This window comes from Mirounga angustirostris, unplaced genomic scaffold (genome assembly GCF_029215605.1).
Source record: "Mirounga angustirostris isolate CCGP_5_RB_7025 unplaced genomic scaffold, mMirAng1.0.hap1 SCAF_11, whole genome shotgun sequence".
Lineage (NCBI taxonomy): Eukaryota > Metazoa > Chordata > Mammalia > Carnivora > Phocidae > Mirounga > Mirounga angustirostris.
In genome coordinates this window covers 101254094-101270952 of record NW_026991719.1, presented here as the reverse complement: position 1 = coordinate 101270952, position 16859 = coordinate 101254094, and the positions used below count along the sequence as shown (strand labels likewise).

The 16859-nt window shown below is 36.7% G+C and overlaps 1 protein-coding gene across 1 annotated transcript in view; it reads left to right on the top strand.

Annotated features, from left to right (window-relative positions):
* TENM1 (teneurin transmembrane protein 1) overlaps positions 1–16859 on the top strand; it is a 785963-nt gene that overhangs the window by 606805 nt on the left and 162299 nt on the right. The window contains exons 14-16 of the mRNA XM_054509125.2: positions 4649–4834; positions 6431–6454; positions 8424–8570. Of these exons, the coding sequence (XP_054365100.1) occupies positions 4649–4834; positions 6431–6454; positions 8424–8570 (357 nt within the window). The remainder of the gene's footprint in view (positions 1–4648; positions 4835–6430; positions 6455–8423; positions 8571–16859) is intronic.

The following is a 16859-nucleotide window of genomic DNA, read 5'->3' as shown; positions in this document are numbered from 1 at the left end:
ACATTATTTCATGTTATGTAATGCTAGATTTGTTGTTTATGTTTTGTTTAAGATTTTGCATTCATATTCATGAGTAAAATTGACCTGTACTTTTTCCTATAATATTCTTGTCAGGATTTTATATCAAGGTTATGCTGGCCTCATAACTCACACTGTGGTGTTTCCTCTTTTTCTATTCTTTGAAAAAGATTATTCAAGACTGGTGGTTTTTATTCCTTAAAAGTTTGGTATATTTACAAGTGAAGTCATCTGAGACTGTGATTTTCTTTGTGGGAATATTTTTCATTTGTGGATTTACGTTCTTTATAGAAACCATTCAGTTTCCTTTTGTGTGTATGTGTTCATTATTGTAAATTGTGTTTACTAGGAATTTGTCCATTTCATTGAAATTTTCAAATGTATTGACAAAAAGTTGTTTGTAATGTTCTTTTATGATGTTTTATGTCTGTACATTCAATAGCAATGTCATCTTTTTCGTTAGTGATATTAGTTATTTGGATATTCTGTATTTTCTTCTTCATCAGTTCCCATCAGAAGTTTATCAGTTTTATTGGGCTATGCAAATTGTCAAGCATTGGCTTTCTTGATTCTTTCTATTGTGTGTTTGTTCCTATTTAATTAATTTCAGCTTTTATAATTATTATTTTCTTTCTTCTACCCTTTTTGAGTTTACTTTGCTTTTCTTTTTTCTAATTTCTTGGAATGGATGCATGTGTCATTGTTTTTAGCTGGTTTTCCTTTATACCTTATAAGTTTTCCTATATACATGGATTTAGTTATACCAGTTTTGATATGTTCATTGTATTTTCATTCATTTAAAGTATTTTCTACTTTCCATGATGATTTGCTTTTTGTCCCATAGCTTTTTAGAGGTATATTTTGTAACTTCCAAACGTATATGGATTTTATAGTTACCTTTTGTTTTTCTTTGTATTTCAAGTTTAAGTCCACAGTAGGCAGACAACATGCTATAAATAATTTCAATACTTGAGATACATTGAGACTTGCTTTATAGCCCAGCATATGGTCAATATTTGTAAATGTTCCATGTGAACTTGAAAATTATGTGCATTTTGTATTATTTATTATAGTTCTCTATATGTGTCAATTAGATCAAATTTGATAATCATGTTACTCAAATATTTCACATGCTTTCTGATTTGTTGTCTGCTTGTTCTATCATCAGCTAATGAGAAAGGGGGGCATAAAGTCTCTGACTATGTTGTAAATTTGTCTTTTTCTCTTTTTTGTTCCTTCAATTTTGCTTCATATATTTGGCTTGATATTTTCTTTAGTATTAGAAATTTCTTAGCCATTATGTAGTCAAATATTTTTCTTTCGGCACCCGTGAGACTGACAAAAGCTCTACCCAGCTTCTGAGTCTTCCAGCTGGCTGTTAGAGGCAAAGCATCCATAAATGTCAAAAATCAACTCTCTGGGTTTTCTTTTTCTCCTAGAATGTGGCCCAGTAACTCTTTACTCTTTGTTGAACTCCAGTAATGTCCAACAGTTTTTAAATATATTTTGTCTAAATTTTCCAGTTTCCATCAGGACAGAATAGTAAAAATTACTGAGGTCACATTTACTAGAAACAATTCCACCTTTAAATTTTTATATGCATACTTGACATAATATCTTACTTAACTCCTGAATAGTACAAAGTTTTAGAAATATTTCATTCAGGACACTCTATTGCACATATTATTATTAGGTAGTATTTTATTTCAATATTGTTTTCTAACTCCCAAATTTATTACTATTAATGATATTATTATTATCGTTATAGTTAATGCTTCCTTGCCATCTCTCTGGGCTAGTGGATAGAGTTTATTAGTCCCCATCTCACTAAAACTGCATCCCTTCAAGGGTCCTTACTTTCTGCAGGAATTTCAGTCTAACTCCCCATCTTAATGGGCCAAAAATGTCATCCCTTTTTCCTCTGTGGACATAGATACCCAAGCCCCTAGTCATTACTGGGTACGATAACCACTCAGAGCTGCCAGAAGGTTGACTTATATGCTTACTTCTTTGGCTGTTAGCATCATCTTTGCTTCTGGCATTTGATAATTCTGTTTCTTGTGAGCCAAGACATGCAATTTTTAAAATTATTACATTATATTCAACAGTTCTAAGGTTTATATTGGGATGCTTTAAGGATAGGCTTATCTGCCATTTTGCTGATACTGTTCATCTAGTCCTGTTACTTTTCAGGAAATCACCAGAATGATGGATATATTTTTATGTGCCTAAATTTTATAGTTGTATAAAGCAATATACACAAAAATTTGCCTCTAATTGTTTCTGTTAGCTCTGACTTGATTGGCTTTGACCCGTTTAGCTCCCTGATCTTAGAAAGGCCCTTTCAGTTCAGCCTTGGGGAAGGCTATTAAGGGAGCATAATTATAACCTCAGATTCATGACAAGAACAGAAATTAGAAATCCAGATTATCAATTAGAGATTCAGAACCAAGATATAGAGAGTAGGTGCTATTTCAAGATCAACCTACTTGAACTACCATTTATTAGGCAAAGCCCCCTTTTTTTTGTATTTTCTTGGTTCTATACTTTTCTTACAATCTGTTGACCCCACACACAGTTTTACATTCACTCTTCCACCCATTCAGATCTGACTTTACAACTGCTACCTTATCAATACAGCTCTTGCTAAAGCCACCAACAATTTCTGTATTGATAAATTCAGTGGACACTTCTCTGCCCAAATCTCACTTAACCTCTCAGTAATGTTATACTGCTAGCTACTCTCTTCTTGAAAAAGGGTCTTCTTCTGGTGTTAGACCACAATCTCCTGGATTTCCTCCTATCACTCACTGCCTCTCCTTCCCAGTCTCCTTTTGATGGTTCCTCCTTTTTTAGTTTAGTTTAGTTTAGTTTTTTTTTTTTAAGTAATCTCTACACTGAACGTGAGGCTCAAACTCAGGACCCTGAGATTAAGAGTCACATGCTCTTCTGACTGAGCCAGACAGGCACCCCAATGCTTCCTGTTTTTAATATCTTGTCTTTAAATAATGGGATACCTCAGGGCTTATTCCAAGCGTTGTCTATCCTATCTCCTTAGGGATATCATCTAGTCTCATGCCTTTAAATACCACCTATGTGCTAATGATTGCCAATTTCACATCTCCAGCCCTGGCCTGTTAAATTCATTTGGCTGTCTACACATTATCTCAAAGTTAATGTTTGATCTTCTGCCCTTATTCTTCCCTTAGCCTTTCCCATTTCATTAATGGCAGCAGTATCCACCCACTTGTTTAAGCCAAAACTCTCATTTTTCCCCTTCCTTCAATCCCCATATCCAGTCTTGAGGAACTCCTATTGGTTCTACCTCCAAAATATGTCTCAGATCTGTCCAGTGACCCTGTGAGATGTAAGTATTATTACTTCCATTGTGTAGTTACACAAGCAGAAATTAAGAGAGCATGTTAGTAATTTTCCTAAGGGTACACAGCTTTTATGCAGAGGAATCCTTATTTCATATCCACTATTCTTTCTATCATACCTTGACCCACAGAGAATACTTGTGAATGAATTAGTGAACAAATTGATTTAGATAGTAATAAAATCTATACCCATGGCTTTATCAGAAGAATATTCTTACCAACTGAAAAATAACTCTGCTATCTGTACAGTAGAAACCTTTGTTACATAGAAAGAGCCTTGTTACAGGTAATATAGGGTAATACTGATATCATCACATGTTAATACTTCTAAATATATAAAACCAGTTTCAAAATTTGAGATTATGAAAGATAGATGACTTGGCTTCAGAACATTCTCTGTTTCTTTCAAGAGTATATGGCCAATTGTACCCAAAACCTATTGCATTATTCCTTTTGTGTTCTTTCTATAGGCTTTTATCCCCCATTTCCTCCTCCAGCAAGGGTATTCAGTCAAGAAAAAGGTTTGCCAAACTTTTACTTTAGCTTCTCTACTGTCATAACTTTATTAATATTTAGCATGTCTCAACAAAAGTCAAGGGGACAGGGGAGAGAACCTCGGCAGAGCCAGTATACAACTTGATTATATTGGCCAAATAATGAATGACATGTCAAGATAAGACTGTATTTTAATCAACCAGGATTCATTTTAAATGCTTAAATGCAGATATTGTTTGTATGTTCAGGGAAACCAGTTGATTACCATCATTGGCAGCTTTACCTTTTGCATATTATAAATTTTATTAGAAAGCTATCTTTCCAATTGTAGAACTTCTCTTCCTAAATGAAGTTAGAGCACCATTTTACTATGTGTGTGTGTTTTCCCCAGTGATTGCTTACAGCATCATACAATCCTTATAACATTATTTGTGATCTTAATGAACTTTTAGTGAAACTCACTTGACATTTGTTTAGCACTGACTTCATTTCTAAGCCTTGAATGCCATTATCATTTTATGGACTTTTCAAAATCAATTTGACTTAGGGTTTATTTTATACTTAGAGACTTAACTATCTTTTTTATAGAGTTCCTTGCAAATTCACTGAAATGCTAGAGGTCTTTGTGACATTTGGTTTATATATTTAAAATATAAAAATAGAGTGGGATTTTTGGTAATTCTAATGTCTTTTGGAAAGAATAGACTCTGGTTTTAATAAAATATGTAAATATATCTTCTTTGAATTTCCCACAGAGCTCTGTACCATGGAGTGTGGTAGCCATGGAGTCTGCTCAAGAGGAATTTGCCAGTGTGAAGAAGGCTGGGTAGGACCAACATGTGAAGAACGCTCCTGTCATTCTCACTGTGCCGAGCATGGCCAGTGCAAAGATGGAAAATGTGAGTGTAGCCCTGGATGGGAGGGCGACCACTGCACAATTGGTAAGTACCGCCATACTTTGAACAAAGTACATTGGATTAATTGAAGAAGGAAAAGCATATTAGTGATCTACCACCAGGCTTTTCATAGAATTTGAGGTTGGAGGAGAGAAAAGGGCGAAGGGTTAGCCGTAAGTTTGAAAGTTTGCTTAACTGGGAGTGTTCCTCTTTTGTTGATAGTATCTTACTTCTTTCTTGTGTCATTTCTTAGCTCATTACTTCAGTATTCCTTATATTTTCTGTTTTCTGGTGCATTGAGTTACCCAAATGAAAGATGATACATTGGAATAAAGTGTCATTAGTTAATAAGAGAAGTGTTTTTGTTGTGAACATAACATTCACTCCCCATTTTTCCTTTTGAAAAGTACAGGTTGTTTCACTTGAAAGCACTTAGAGACAATTTCATTAAACGGGACTACTTTAACAGAGGCCATTCGATATTATTAGGAGCTGTCTTTAATGTATATGAGGAAGGCACTCCTGACCTACCATCAATAGAACATCTGTGTTGAATTGTTTATCGGGTAGTATAGAGAGTTTGTAACTGAGGCATCTACCCTCTCCCAGCCCTTGTCACGACTTTCACTAACATTGAGGATGCTGCCTGGGAGAACCATCTGTGGGTGTGAGAAAGCCTATGTAATAAATCTATCATGCGGTCTTCACACTATAAAAAACAGTAATAATAACTAGAGTTTCAATTTTAAAATATTTTTATTCTACTGAAAAAAAAATCCGAGTCCTTGACACATACATGTATCTGCCACAAAGGCCTCCTTCATGTGTAGACAGACAAGTACGAATCTCATTGTTCAGCTAAGGAAAGCAGGTCACAGAGTGTTTCTGTGGCATTCCGTGAGCACACAGACATCCCATGCAGAGCAAAGGCAAGCATGGGCCTCTGGATACCCAATTCATTGTTTGTGGGCTTTTTTTTCCCCCCACCAGACTGTACCACCACTCTCATTTTTAGGTAAAAGTATTTTGTTATAACAGTCAGGACCTGCCAAAGTAATGTATACTATATATAACATATATAACATATAATCTTAATAAACTGCATTACTACTCTACTAAAGGTACGGTAAGTCTTGTTCTGTGACTGTGGAAAATATTTAAGATTCATTAAAAAGGTGGTGAGGGGTGAGACTTCGATGCAGCAGCTGTAATTACATTCCCGCAATACAGTAAGTTTATTGCCTTCACGTAAGAGGATTTAAATATTGTGATGATTACGGGAGGTAGTTACTCCAGAACTCCCTTCTAAAGATATTACTAGTAAGAAGTTCAAGCGAGTGCTCTTTCACGAAAAGTTATTACTGAAATGTAAAAATGCAGTTCTTATACTTTTAATGAAATATGACACTTTTTTAGGAAGCCTAATAGAGTTTCTTGCAGAAAAGCCATCAATATCTTTCCCACAGAAAATATTATTCCCAAACTACACAGGCCCTTGTACCAACTTGTGAGCTGCCGGCATTTTGGCAGCTCACAGTTTGCTGTTCTCCTCCCGGGCAACAGATGGTAGACCATTAGTACATGTTGGATAGCTGTGGTCTCCCAGAAATTCATTCAATCACTCTTTTCCCCCCCTTTTAGCTCACTACTTAGATGCTGTCCGAGGTAAGATTCTTCTCACTCGTTTTATAGCAGAAAAATATTGTAAATGGAAAATACGCATGTGGGAAAGGAAGGGTGGGTGGTGTGTGTGTGTGTGTGTGTGTGTGTGTGTGTTTCGGGTTTGTGTTTTTACTTCCGGCAGGCTTCCTTAAGTGTGATATTGTCAGGTTCACGATATAATAGTCTGACCAAAAAATAATTTGTTTTTCCAGCATCAAAGAGTCATTTTTTTTTGCCATATTGTATAAAGGATTGACAAGCAGTTTTAAGAACTGTTTTTCTTTGTCTTTCTATGGAGTTTTGTGTGTGTGTGTGTGTGTGCATGTGTCTGTATGTATAACACAGGCAGGTAATTATTAAATGAACTAGGTTTGGACAGACAGCTGAACACTTTCTTTAACTTAACAATATGGCTCTAAGTCCATGTACAGTATCCTTTCAAGGGCAGAAGAATTCTCCCCTTATAAGTAACCCATCGTGCATCCCCCCAAGGATCTGCCTTTGATAGAGACAATAAGGGTTTTTCTGTCAGATATCCTGGTGCCTTTCTTTACCTCAGCCTCAGAAGGTTGACTATGTTCCAAGTTATCCCTGATTTCTCTGTATCCATTGTATATCTATGATAATGGAACTAGATGAATGGAGCTAGATAAATTCTTTCTTAAACATATATATATATATATGTATATATATATATTCATCCTGTACCACTTCTTGAGGAATATATATATATATTTACATATAATATATATAATGAGAGAGAGTCTTCATATTTTCTAACAGCCATCTGTCATTTTATTTTAAAGTTGTTTCTTTGCCTGGTCTGTTGATAGTTACTTAGAAAACCATTTGGAAGGAACATTGGATTATGTCTACAGATTTTTGAAAAATTATTTTGCTCTTTATACTTCTGGAATTTTCTTTCAAAGACAGCAAATGAAATAAAAAATATTGATTGAATTCTCGCCAGTAAAATGCAGATCTGGTCTTGTGCTGCTACTGGGAAAATTCCAGAAGCTATATGCTATTATTGCCATCTCTGTTCATCTGTCCACTGAGCACTTGGCACATACACAGATGCCCTTTGAAATGGCCTAACTCTGAACTATTAGTAGAAAGAGTAGGGCATCCCAGAGAAATTAAAAGTCTAAATAGACACCATTGTTAGTGTTTGCGGTTTATCAATGGATAGAAGTCATTTAAGCACAACAATTTCCTCTTGACTCTATTTATCCAGTCATTCTCTAGAATTCTGAAAGTCTCAATTTGGCACACATTAATTCCATAAACATTTGCTGAGCACCTACTACAGGCCTAATATTATTATGCTAGCTTCTATACGAGATACCAGATAAATAAAAAATTTAATCCTTAGCCCTCGGATCAATGCTAATCTTAAAGAAAAAAGGCCAAATAAACGTAAAGCAATTGCAGCACATTTCTAAGGCATTTATATGGACAAATTTTTAATGGCATGGTCTGAACTGCCTACCAATATACTGAAGTCCTGAAGCAGTGATTCACAAGGGAAAAATCAGTACAAACTGGAAGTAGTTAGGGGAAGTTTCTTTTCATAGAAACTGCTGTCTTTTTCCAGCTTATTGGCCACAACTAGATACAATATCATCCATCCAGTTTTGATTGAGCTGAGAAGATTCGTTTTTTCAAAAAGAAACAAAAAAAAACATTTTTTTGTCCCCATCATAGTTTTCATCTTATCTACACTAGAGGTTGGGAATCGGGGCTAGCATTAATAATGCTTAATTGGCTCTCTAAGGAAAAGCACAGCCGAGTTAGGGATAACAAGTTTCCTGGGAAGGTCTTGTAAGCAAGCAACTTCCTTTTCCATTTATTTAACACCTCATCTGAGGGGAGCCCAAGCGATTAGATGCTTTCCTATAGGTAGATACGTCATTGTTGGCCAATCCCATTCTGATGTCTCCATGATTGTTATTCCCTGCTGTCTTTACAGATGGCTGCCCAGGGCTCTGCTTTGGAAATGGGAGATGTACCCTGGATCAAAATGGTTGGCACTGTGTGTGTCAGGTGGGTTGGAGTGGGACAGGCTGCAATGTTGTCATGGAAATGCTTTGTGGAGATAACTTGGACAATGATGGAGGTGAGTTATTTACAAAATGTCCATATGAGAAAGGAATAGCCCAGCACAGTGATGACCAATTTGGCCAAGAGTGAAAATTGGGAACCCTTCGTATAAGCAATATTGTTATATAAGGCCATACTACTTTTTAAATCATGGTTTATTGAATATTTACTACCATTAGACAATATTACAAACTCTGCATGCATTATTATATCTCATTTAATTCTCACAACGCCATGAGGTGTGGGCACTACTTTTCCTACTTCTAGATGGAAAAGCTAATGCTTGGAGTGGGGATAGTATGTGACTTTTCCAAGGTCACACAACTAGAAAGTCATAGCACCCTGGTTCCAGTTCAGGTCTATATGACATCAGAGTCTGTTTTCTTAACGACTACAGCCACTCCGCCTCCCGTATCTGTGGCATTTATTATACCATTTATTATATACATGTACCCCTCTTCAAACTGTCAGATGCCTACACTATACACACTGTGAAATCATTTTCTTCATTCTTAGTTATTTAAAGCAACCTCTTGTGTCTCTACCTTTTAGTAATGCTTTGTATCTTTCAAAGGACACAGCATTAAGACAATTCACAGTAGGATTTTTATATTTAATTCAAGAGTTGCCCATGATGTTTTCAAAAGCCATATTGGCTCCAAGGCCTCAGGGTAACCTAACCACTCCTTTTTTAGTCAAACAAACCAAAGTGTCTAATATATTGTTCAATCAGGCCTCAAAACAGCCCAGATCACCTCTGAATGAACCTAAAACAACAAATCCTCACTTTCTTCTTTCTTTCGACTCAAGGAAACATGAAGTTAATACAAAAGTTTTCTTTCTAATCTTGTATATCAGCTTAAGATGAAGTAGGTCATTAAATTTGATTCCTCTGGCTTCTATATCTGCTTAGACAATTATACACTTTGTCATTTGAATCCAAACATGAGACTTAAATCAATAAGGTAGCAATGCTGATTTGAGGATTGCTGGATGTAAGAGTTGCCCCCTTTACTAGTTCTGGCCAGCAGTTTACCTCAAAAGTGACAAGACTTTATGAACTTTAAGTGGAAGCAACTTTGTGATTCGGTGCACAGGGCTTTGAAGTTAAACTTTGTGGCTGCTGCGTACTTATTGGCTGCTGTATGATTTGGGAAAAGTTTCTTGATATCTCTGTGCTTCAATTTCCTTATTTCTGAAATGGGACTGATAATAATATTAACTCTCTCATAGGGTTATTGTAAATATTTATTGTAAAAAAAAATAGAGAAATGAGACAGTTCATGTGAACTCCTTAAAAGATGATAAACTGTCCCCCTCTTCCCCTTCACACACATAGAACACATATACATACATTAGACTTAGGATAACAGCCCATTTTCGGAAGAGACTATTTACTACCTATCTAAATTGAAAATTTTAGGGGAAGAGAGGAAAAAAATAAAACAAGACGAAACCAGAGAGAGAGATAAACCGTAAAAGACTCTTAATCATAGGAAACAAACTGACAGTTGCTGGAGGGGAAGGGGAATGGGGTAACTGGGTGATGGGCATTAAGGAGGGCATGTGATGTAAAGAGCACTGGGTGTTATATAAGACTGATGAATCACAGGCCTGTACCTCTGAAACCAATAATACATTATATGTTAATTAATTGAATTTAAATTTTAAAAATATATTTAAAAAATAATAAAAATAAATAATGTTGAATGAGAAAAAAAATTGAAAAAAAAATTTTTTATTTGGGAAGCCAGAGTGAGATTTTCAATTAAATGGTGCACTAATCAATTATTTCCTGGACTCTTATGGCCCTTCAAGATTCATCTTCACTTTACTTTCACATGAAATCCTTGATGTAATATAATATAATATAATATAATATAATATAATATAATATATAATCACTAGTAAGATTAGCATACTTGTATTTAGGATTTACTATGTACAAGGCACAGTGCTGAGTCCTTTATGCGAATTATTTCATATAATCCCCATGAGGCAGGAACTACTATTAATATTCTACTTTACAAATTAGGAAGCCAAGGCACAGAGAAGTTAAATGAGTTGCTCAAGATCGTATAACAAAGAAATGATAAAACCAGGGTATAAACCTTAGTGGTCTGCCTCATTCCAAAAAGAATTTGAGGTCGTAATAGAGATTTCTCAGTTGATATATTGATTAAAAGGTTTATGCTCAGAAAATACTTTAACAACCTCTATGATTATAATTTCTAACTCAGGGTTAAGCCAAAATAAGTTTCCTGCCTTAATAAAGTACAGCTTGATAAAAATAATTGAATATTTAATTATCAAGCATTTTTATGGCCTCAAGGTCACCTTGAGGCAGCCAAAAATGTTTAATGAATGAATCAATTAAATATTAATGAATTAATGGATTATCAGTTCTTAATATCTGTGGTATATATAGACACAAAAGGTATAGAAGATTTTGCTAAATATGTATTGACCTCTGAACATTCCTTTAAAACTGTATACCTATGTGGGAATCAAAAATCAACGACCCTGATTTGAGTTCACTGTATTTTTATGATTGTTTCTTTAGGGAGTAGCAGGGGATGGCTCCTGGAGACTTCCAATTACCATTTTTTTCCTTTAGTAGGATTAAAATGATATTGATGATAAATATACATCTGGTTCTACCCTGAGATGGAAAGATGGATTAAATAACCTCTGAAAGCCCCATGACTGAGATTTTGGACAATAATTTGATTCCTATGCTGTTTAAATATTATCCCTAAGAATACATTAAATGTCCTTCATTTGGTGGTTTCAGCTTTCCAGCTATCCAGAATGACTGGATTCATTTAGTTGAATATGACTAATGATTAATATTTGCATACTTGTTTGTGCATGTGCGTGTGTGTGTATGTGTGTGTGTGCTTTAATTAAATCAGAAGTGGCAATTGAACCTTTTGGGGGAAAAAATGGTCCTCATTTTTAAAATGTAATCCTTAAGAAATCTTGCCAATCAAAAAAAATGACTTTCAAGCAATTGCTTCAAGTAGCTGCTACCTGATTGCTCCATATTATAGCTGATCCTTAAAGAATGGCTGGATTTTTTTACATTCTAATCAGCTTTGAATACTCATTAGTTTAGCTGCTGTTTCCTGCAGCTTTGACTTTAGTTACACTCTGATTCAATGCATTGTGACTCTTAATAGCTAACTGGGCTGCATTGAATATGTGGGGGACACAGCTGGTCTAGGAGCTACCTAAAAGCTCCTTGAACAGTAAGAACAGAACAGAGAACAAATAACCTTCGGATTTTTTTCTTAACATGCAAAACAAGGAAAGCTATCTTAAGCATTGTGTATATAAGAACTAATTACCATAGAAATTATGAACTTATCAAATGCCTCGACCTCATTTCCTTTTAGTCCAAAAGCACCTACCATGTGCACAACCCTGTGCTTGGAGGAGGAGACTTAATATTAATGTGAATGATGACCACAGTTCCATGAGTTAATCATGTGTACCGATTTGGGGTTTGGAAAATGTGATCACCGGGGCGCCTGGGTGGCTCAGTCGGTTAGGCGGCTGCCTTCGGCTCAGGTCATGATCTCAGGGTCCTGGGATAAAGCCCCGCATCGGGCTCCCTGCTCGGCGGGAAGCCAGCTTCTCCCTCTCCCACTCCCCCTGCTTGTGTTCCCTCTCTCGCTGTCTCTCTCTGTGTCAAATAAATAAATAAAATCTTTAAAAAAAAAAAAGAAAGAAAGAAAATGTGATCACCTATGTTACATGCACATATGAATTGACATGAGAAAAAAAGTTTAGACATTACACCAGCTGAATCAGAATAGCTAAAACAAATAGAACAAGCTCGAACTATCAGACATTAAAGAATATTTTAAAGCTCTGATAATTAAAACAAAGTGGTACCAATGGAAGAACAGACAGATCAGACGAGATCGGGCGCGTTCAGGGTGGTATGGCCATAGACAAGAACAGACAGATCAGAACAAGCGAATAAAAGCTCTGTCACACACCCCAGTACAAATAAAAATTTAGTGGATTATAAAACCAGCATCAAAAATCAGTAGGGAAAAGAAGCATTATGAAATAAATGGTGCTGAGACAACTACTAAGAAAAAAAAAAAAAAACCTTAGGTTTTCAATTTCTAGCATATTCCAAAAAAAAAGTAAGATAAATAAAAACAGTCCAGCTGATTAATGACTTTAAGGTAAGAAAACCTCAAACACAATTAGAAGAAAATATAGGTGACAGATCTCAAGACAGGAAAGGACTTCTTAGACATAAAAGCAAGGAAAGAAACCACAATAGGAAAAATAATGATAAATAGGACCTCATAAAAATTTCAAAATTCTTTCTCTTGTTCAGCTAAGTTTATAGGCCATCCAACATCTAACCATTTGGAGATATCAAAATCTGCACTGTCTGATATGGTAGCTACTAATCACATGTGACTATTTCAATTTAACTTAAATAACATTTAAAAATCTGTTTCTTGGGACGCCTGGGTGACTCAGTCGGTTAAGTGTCCAACTCTTGGTTTCAGCTCAGGTCATGATCTCAGGGTCATGAGATCAAGCCCCACGTCCAGCTCAGTGCTCAGTGGGGAGTCTGCTTGAGATTCTCTCTCCCTCTCCTTCTGCCCCTCCCCCCACACTCGCTCGCTTTCTCTCTCTCCCTCCCTCCCTCTCTCTAAAATAAATAAATCTTTAAAAATTCAGTTTCTTGGGACGCCTGGGTGCCTCAGCCGGTTAAGTGGCTGCCTTTGGCTCAGGTCATGATCCTAGGGTCCTGGGATCGAGTCCCGCATTGGGCTCCTTGCTCAGTGGGGAGCCTGCTTCTGCCTCTGCCTGGCACTCTCCCTGCTTGTGCTCACTCTCTCTCTCTGATTAAAAAATAAAATAAAAAGTGAAATAAAAATTCAGTTTCTCAGCTGCACTAGGCACATCTCAAGGGCTCAATAGCCACATGAGCCTAGTGACTACTTATTAGCACAGATCTAGAGCAATTCCCATCATTGGGAAGAAATTTTATTGGATGATGCTGATCTAAAGGTTTGACCCAAATGTGCACCTTTCAGCCAGACATTTCATATGGAGTGTACCCAATTTTCCATTCATTTATTACTACTTTGTGCCAAGTATTGTGCTTGGCTTTAGGGAGCAAATGACAAGACAAGTTTCTGCCTTCATGGAGCTTATGGTATAGGAAGGGAGACAGATACTAAATAAGAAATGACACAAACAACTACATATTTACAACTGTAAAGAGTGCTATAAAAAATTTTTAGAATGCTGTAAACATGTATAGGGGGATCTAGCCAAGTCTACATGGTAGGAGAGGCCTCACCTGAGTCAGGAGCAGAATGCTCCAGGCCAAGGAAACAGCATGTACAAATGCCCTGCAGTGGAAATGCACTAGGCTCTTCTAGGAAGTGAAACGCAAGTCATTGTGGCTGGACTACAAGCCAAGGAGAGATTCGTAAATGAGAAAATGAAGGTAGGCATTAGCCAGATCATACAGAGCAGTGTGAAGTTCATACTATCTTCAGTTATCAAACAAAGATTTCATTTTATTCCCTCTAGTTATAGAGGAAGGCAAGTGGTTTCTGATACTGTGAAACGATTGTCAAGGAGGTTAAAAAGATGTGGAATAAGAATGTCTAATCAGAGCAGCCCTTTTTCCCCTGATCTTTTAAGTATTTGTCACATGCTTTTCAAGCTTCTCTTATACAAACTCTTCCAGTGGTCTATATTCATATTCATTGGTAAAATCAATAAGTTAATTGCCTAAAAGTGAATGATCTTCCAGGAATCATTCTTCATAACAAGTCACCATTCATTAAGAAAAAATAGCTATTTGCAAGCCTGTTTTATGATATAGTGTTTCTAGATCTAGAAATCAGCACCATGGGTGAATTATGAACACATAAGCTCATGGATCAATAAGCTTCATGTTTTGAATGTCACCAGCATGCTGCAGTGTTTAATAAATAGGAAAATGAAATAGAAGGAGCAATGAATTGGTAACATTTGCTCTGTTTAAGGGCCAGACACCCTCTCCAGGTTTACTTTTAAGATTTGGCTGGGACAAAAGACCTAGCATCACAAAGCATAGTCCTCATTATTCTCTTCTGACCATAGCCCCCTCGTTTCCAAACAACCCATTTATTAAAGGATCATCACTTAGTTATGAGCGCTTAAAGTGCCAAGTGATGCCAGATACAAAATCTTCCAGGTACAAAATTGGAAAATCTACACTCTGTAACTCACCTAAGCACTCTATGACTAGATCTGTCACATTGTCTAAGTCTAGTCATACTTGACATCTGCCTACCTTGCAGTGGTGAAAATGAATGAACTAGTGTTTGAAATATAGCAATTTAAAGAGGGCAATAAAAGTGTGGTATCAATGAAGAATCTATTTATAACTTATGTTTGTTTGATGCATTTGTTGAACATTTATTAATCTCTAGGTAAATTTACAAATGTCATAGAAATAGGACTTCTAAGACATCCATTTATTCATTCAATACGTATGTATTGAATGCTTACTTTGAGCCCGGCGCTGTTCTAGTGCAGAAATAGCAATGAATAAAAAAAGACTACATCCTTGCTTCCATGGAGCTTACATGCTAATCGTGAGAGGCAGACAATAAACCAAAATTTGAAAAGAAATAGTATGATAGAAGACGCTAAGTGTGATGGAGAAATTTTTTTCAAAGCAGGGAAAAGGATACGAGTATGGGACAGGGGTGCAGTTTTAAATAAGGTGGTCAGAGAAAGCCTCCCTGAAAAGGTGGCTTTTGGACTTAAAGGAAGTGAGGGGTGAGCCATGTTGATATTGGAGTAAAGAACATTCCAGGCATAGGAATAATGAGGAAGGGGGTTATAGAATAATAGGAGGTAAGGTCAGAGAGGTGAGAGAGAGAGACAGTGAAGAGCCAGACTGTGGGGAAGTCAAGTCATTGCCAGGACATGGGCTTCTACTCTGAGTGATTTGAGAAGCCACTGATGGCAGCTGGGGACCAGAGGACATGAACATTAGTGGCATATAAACAATTTACTTTCCTGACCCAGAAGAAGTCAATTGTATGAGGTGATAGCAATAACAGTGATTTGAGCAGGTCAAATTCTGAGTGCACTTGGGCCTCTCCCTTTTTCTTCTTACTAATATAGCAAAATGCTGGGGTGAAAGTCAGCCTGGATAGATAAAAAATCAAATGAGTTATAGACTATTTCCCAAGGAAATACAGTCCTGTTACCTTCCCTGCACGTAACAGCAACAACTAAGCTAACGGGAGTGCCTGGTAAGGGGCCTGCATTAGTAAAAATGTATGAGTGATTTATAATTAGCCCATTTTTATGGGTTTCTAAAATGCCTGAGAAGATTTTGTTTAACTGAGTCATTGGAATGATCAGCCCTTCAATTTCTTTTTCACTATTAATTTGCTTGGCAACCCCTCTATTCTCTAGATGCTGGAAAGGTTAAGCTTCCATCCAGCCCCTGTCCAAATGATAACAAATTGTGATTTTGGGAAATTCAATGAATAAAGATTTACTGTAGCATTAGTGTCTATTTAGAGCCACACAGGATCCTACCTATCTGACAACCTAACCAAGCAGAGTTCACAAAATGAACACATTCCAACAAACTGAATATGCTACATGGCAGTTAATTGCCCTCTGGCCGGTGATAAGGCACCGTCAATAGAAGTGGGTCCGAACATTGTTAGCTGCCACTGCACACCATTGGCGTCTACCCTTAGGAATCTATCCCTAGACTTTTTGCAGTCTGTACAGCATGGAACTTGGTTGATGGCAAACTCTTTATGATTATTATAGCATGTGATCCTTTCAACAGTTCTGTGGGGTAGGCAATTTTATAATCCCCATCTTATAGGTGAGGAAGTTGAGAATCCAAGAGATGAAATGATTTGTCCAGGATCATTTAGATTGTGAGTGGCAAAGTAAGATGAGAATCGTAGTCTGCTCTTTTGACCTTAACCACTCTGTGTGTGCTCTAAATCCCTACATTAGTCAGGTACTTGGAAGCCTCGGTCATACTAGTAATACCGCTTAGATGCTGCTGCTGGCCACGTGATTTGCAGTCAGAACGCGGGGTGTTGATATGACTCTCACGTTTCTCCCAACTGGGCAACCACATTTGGCCTCCCCTCCTTTATGTGTAAGTGAAGATGAGAATGTCTACCTAACAAGGTTGTTGTAGGGATTAGTTAAAATCATAGATGTGGAAGTACCTCGGGCCACACCTGGCATATTAACTGATTATACATGTTTCCGAATCCTTTTG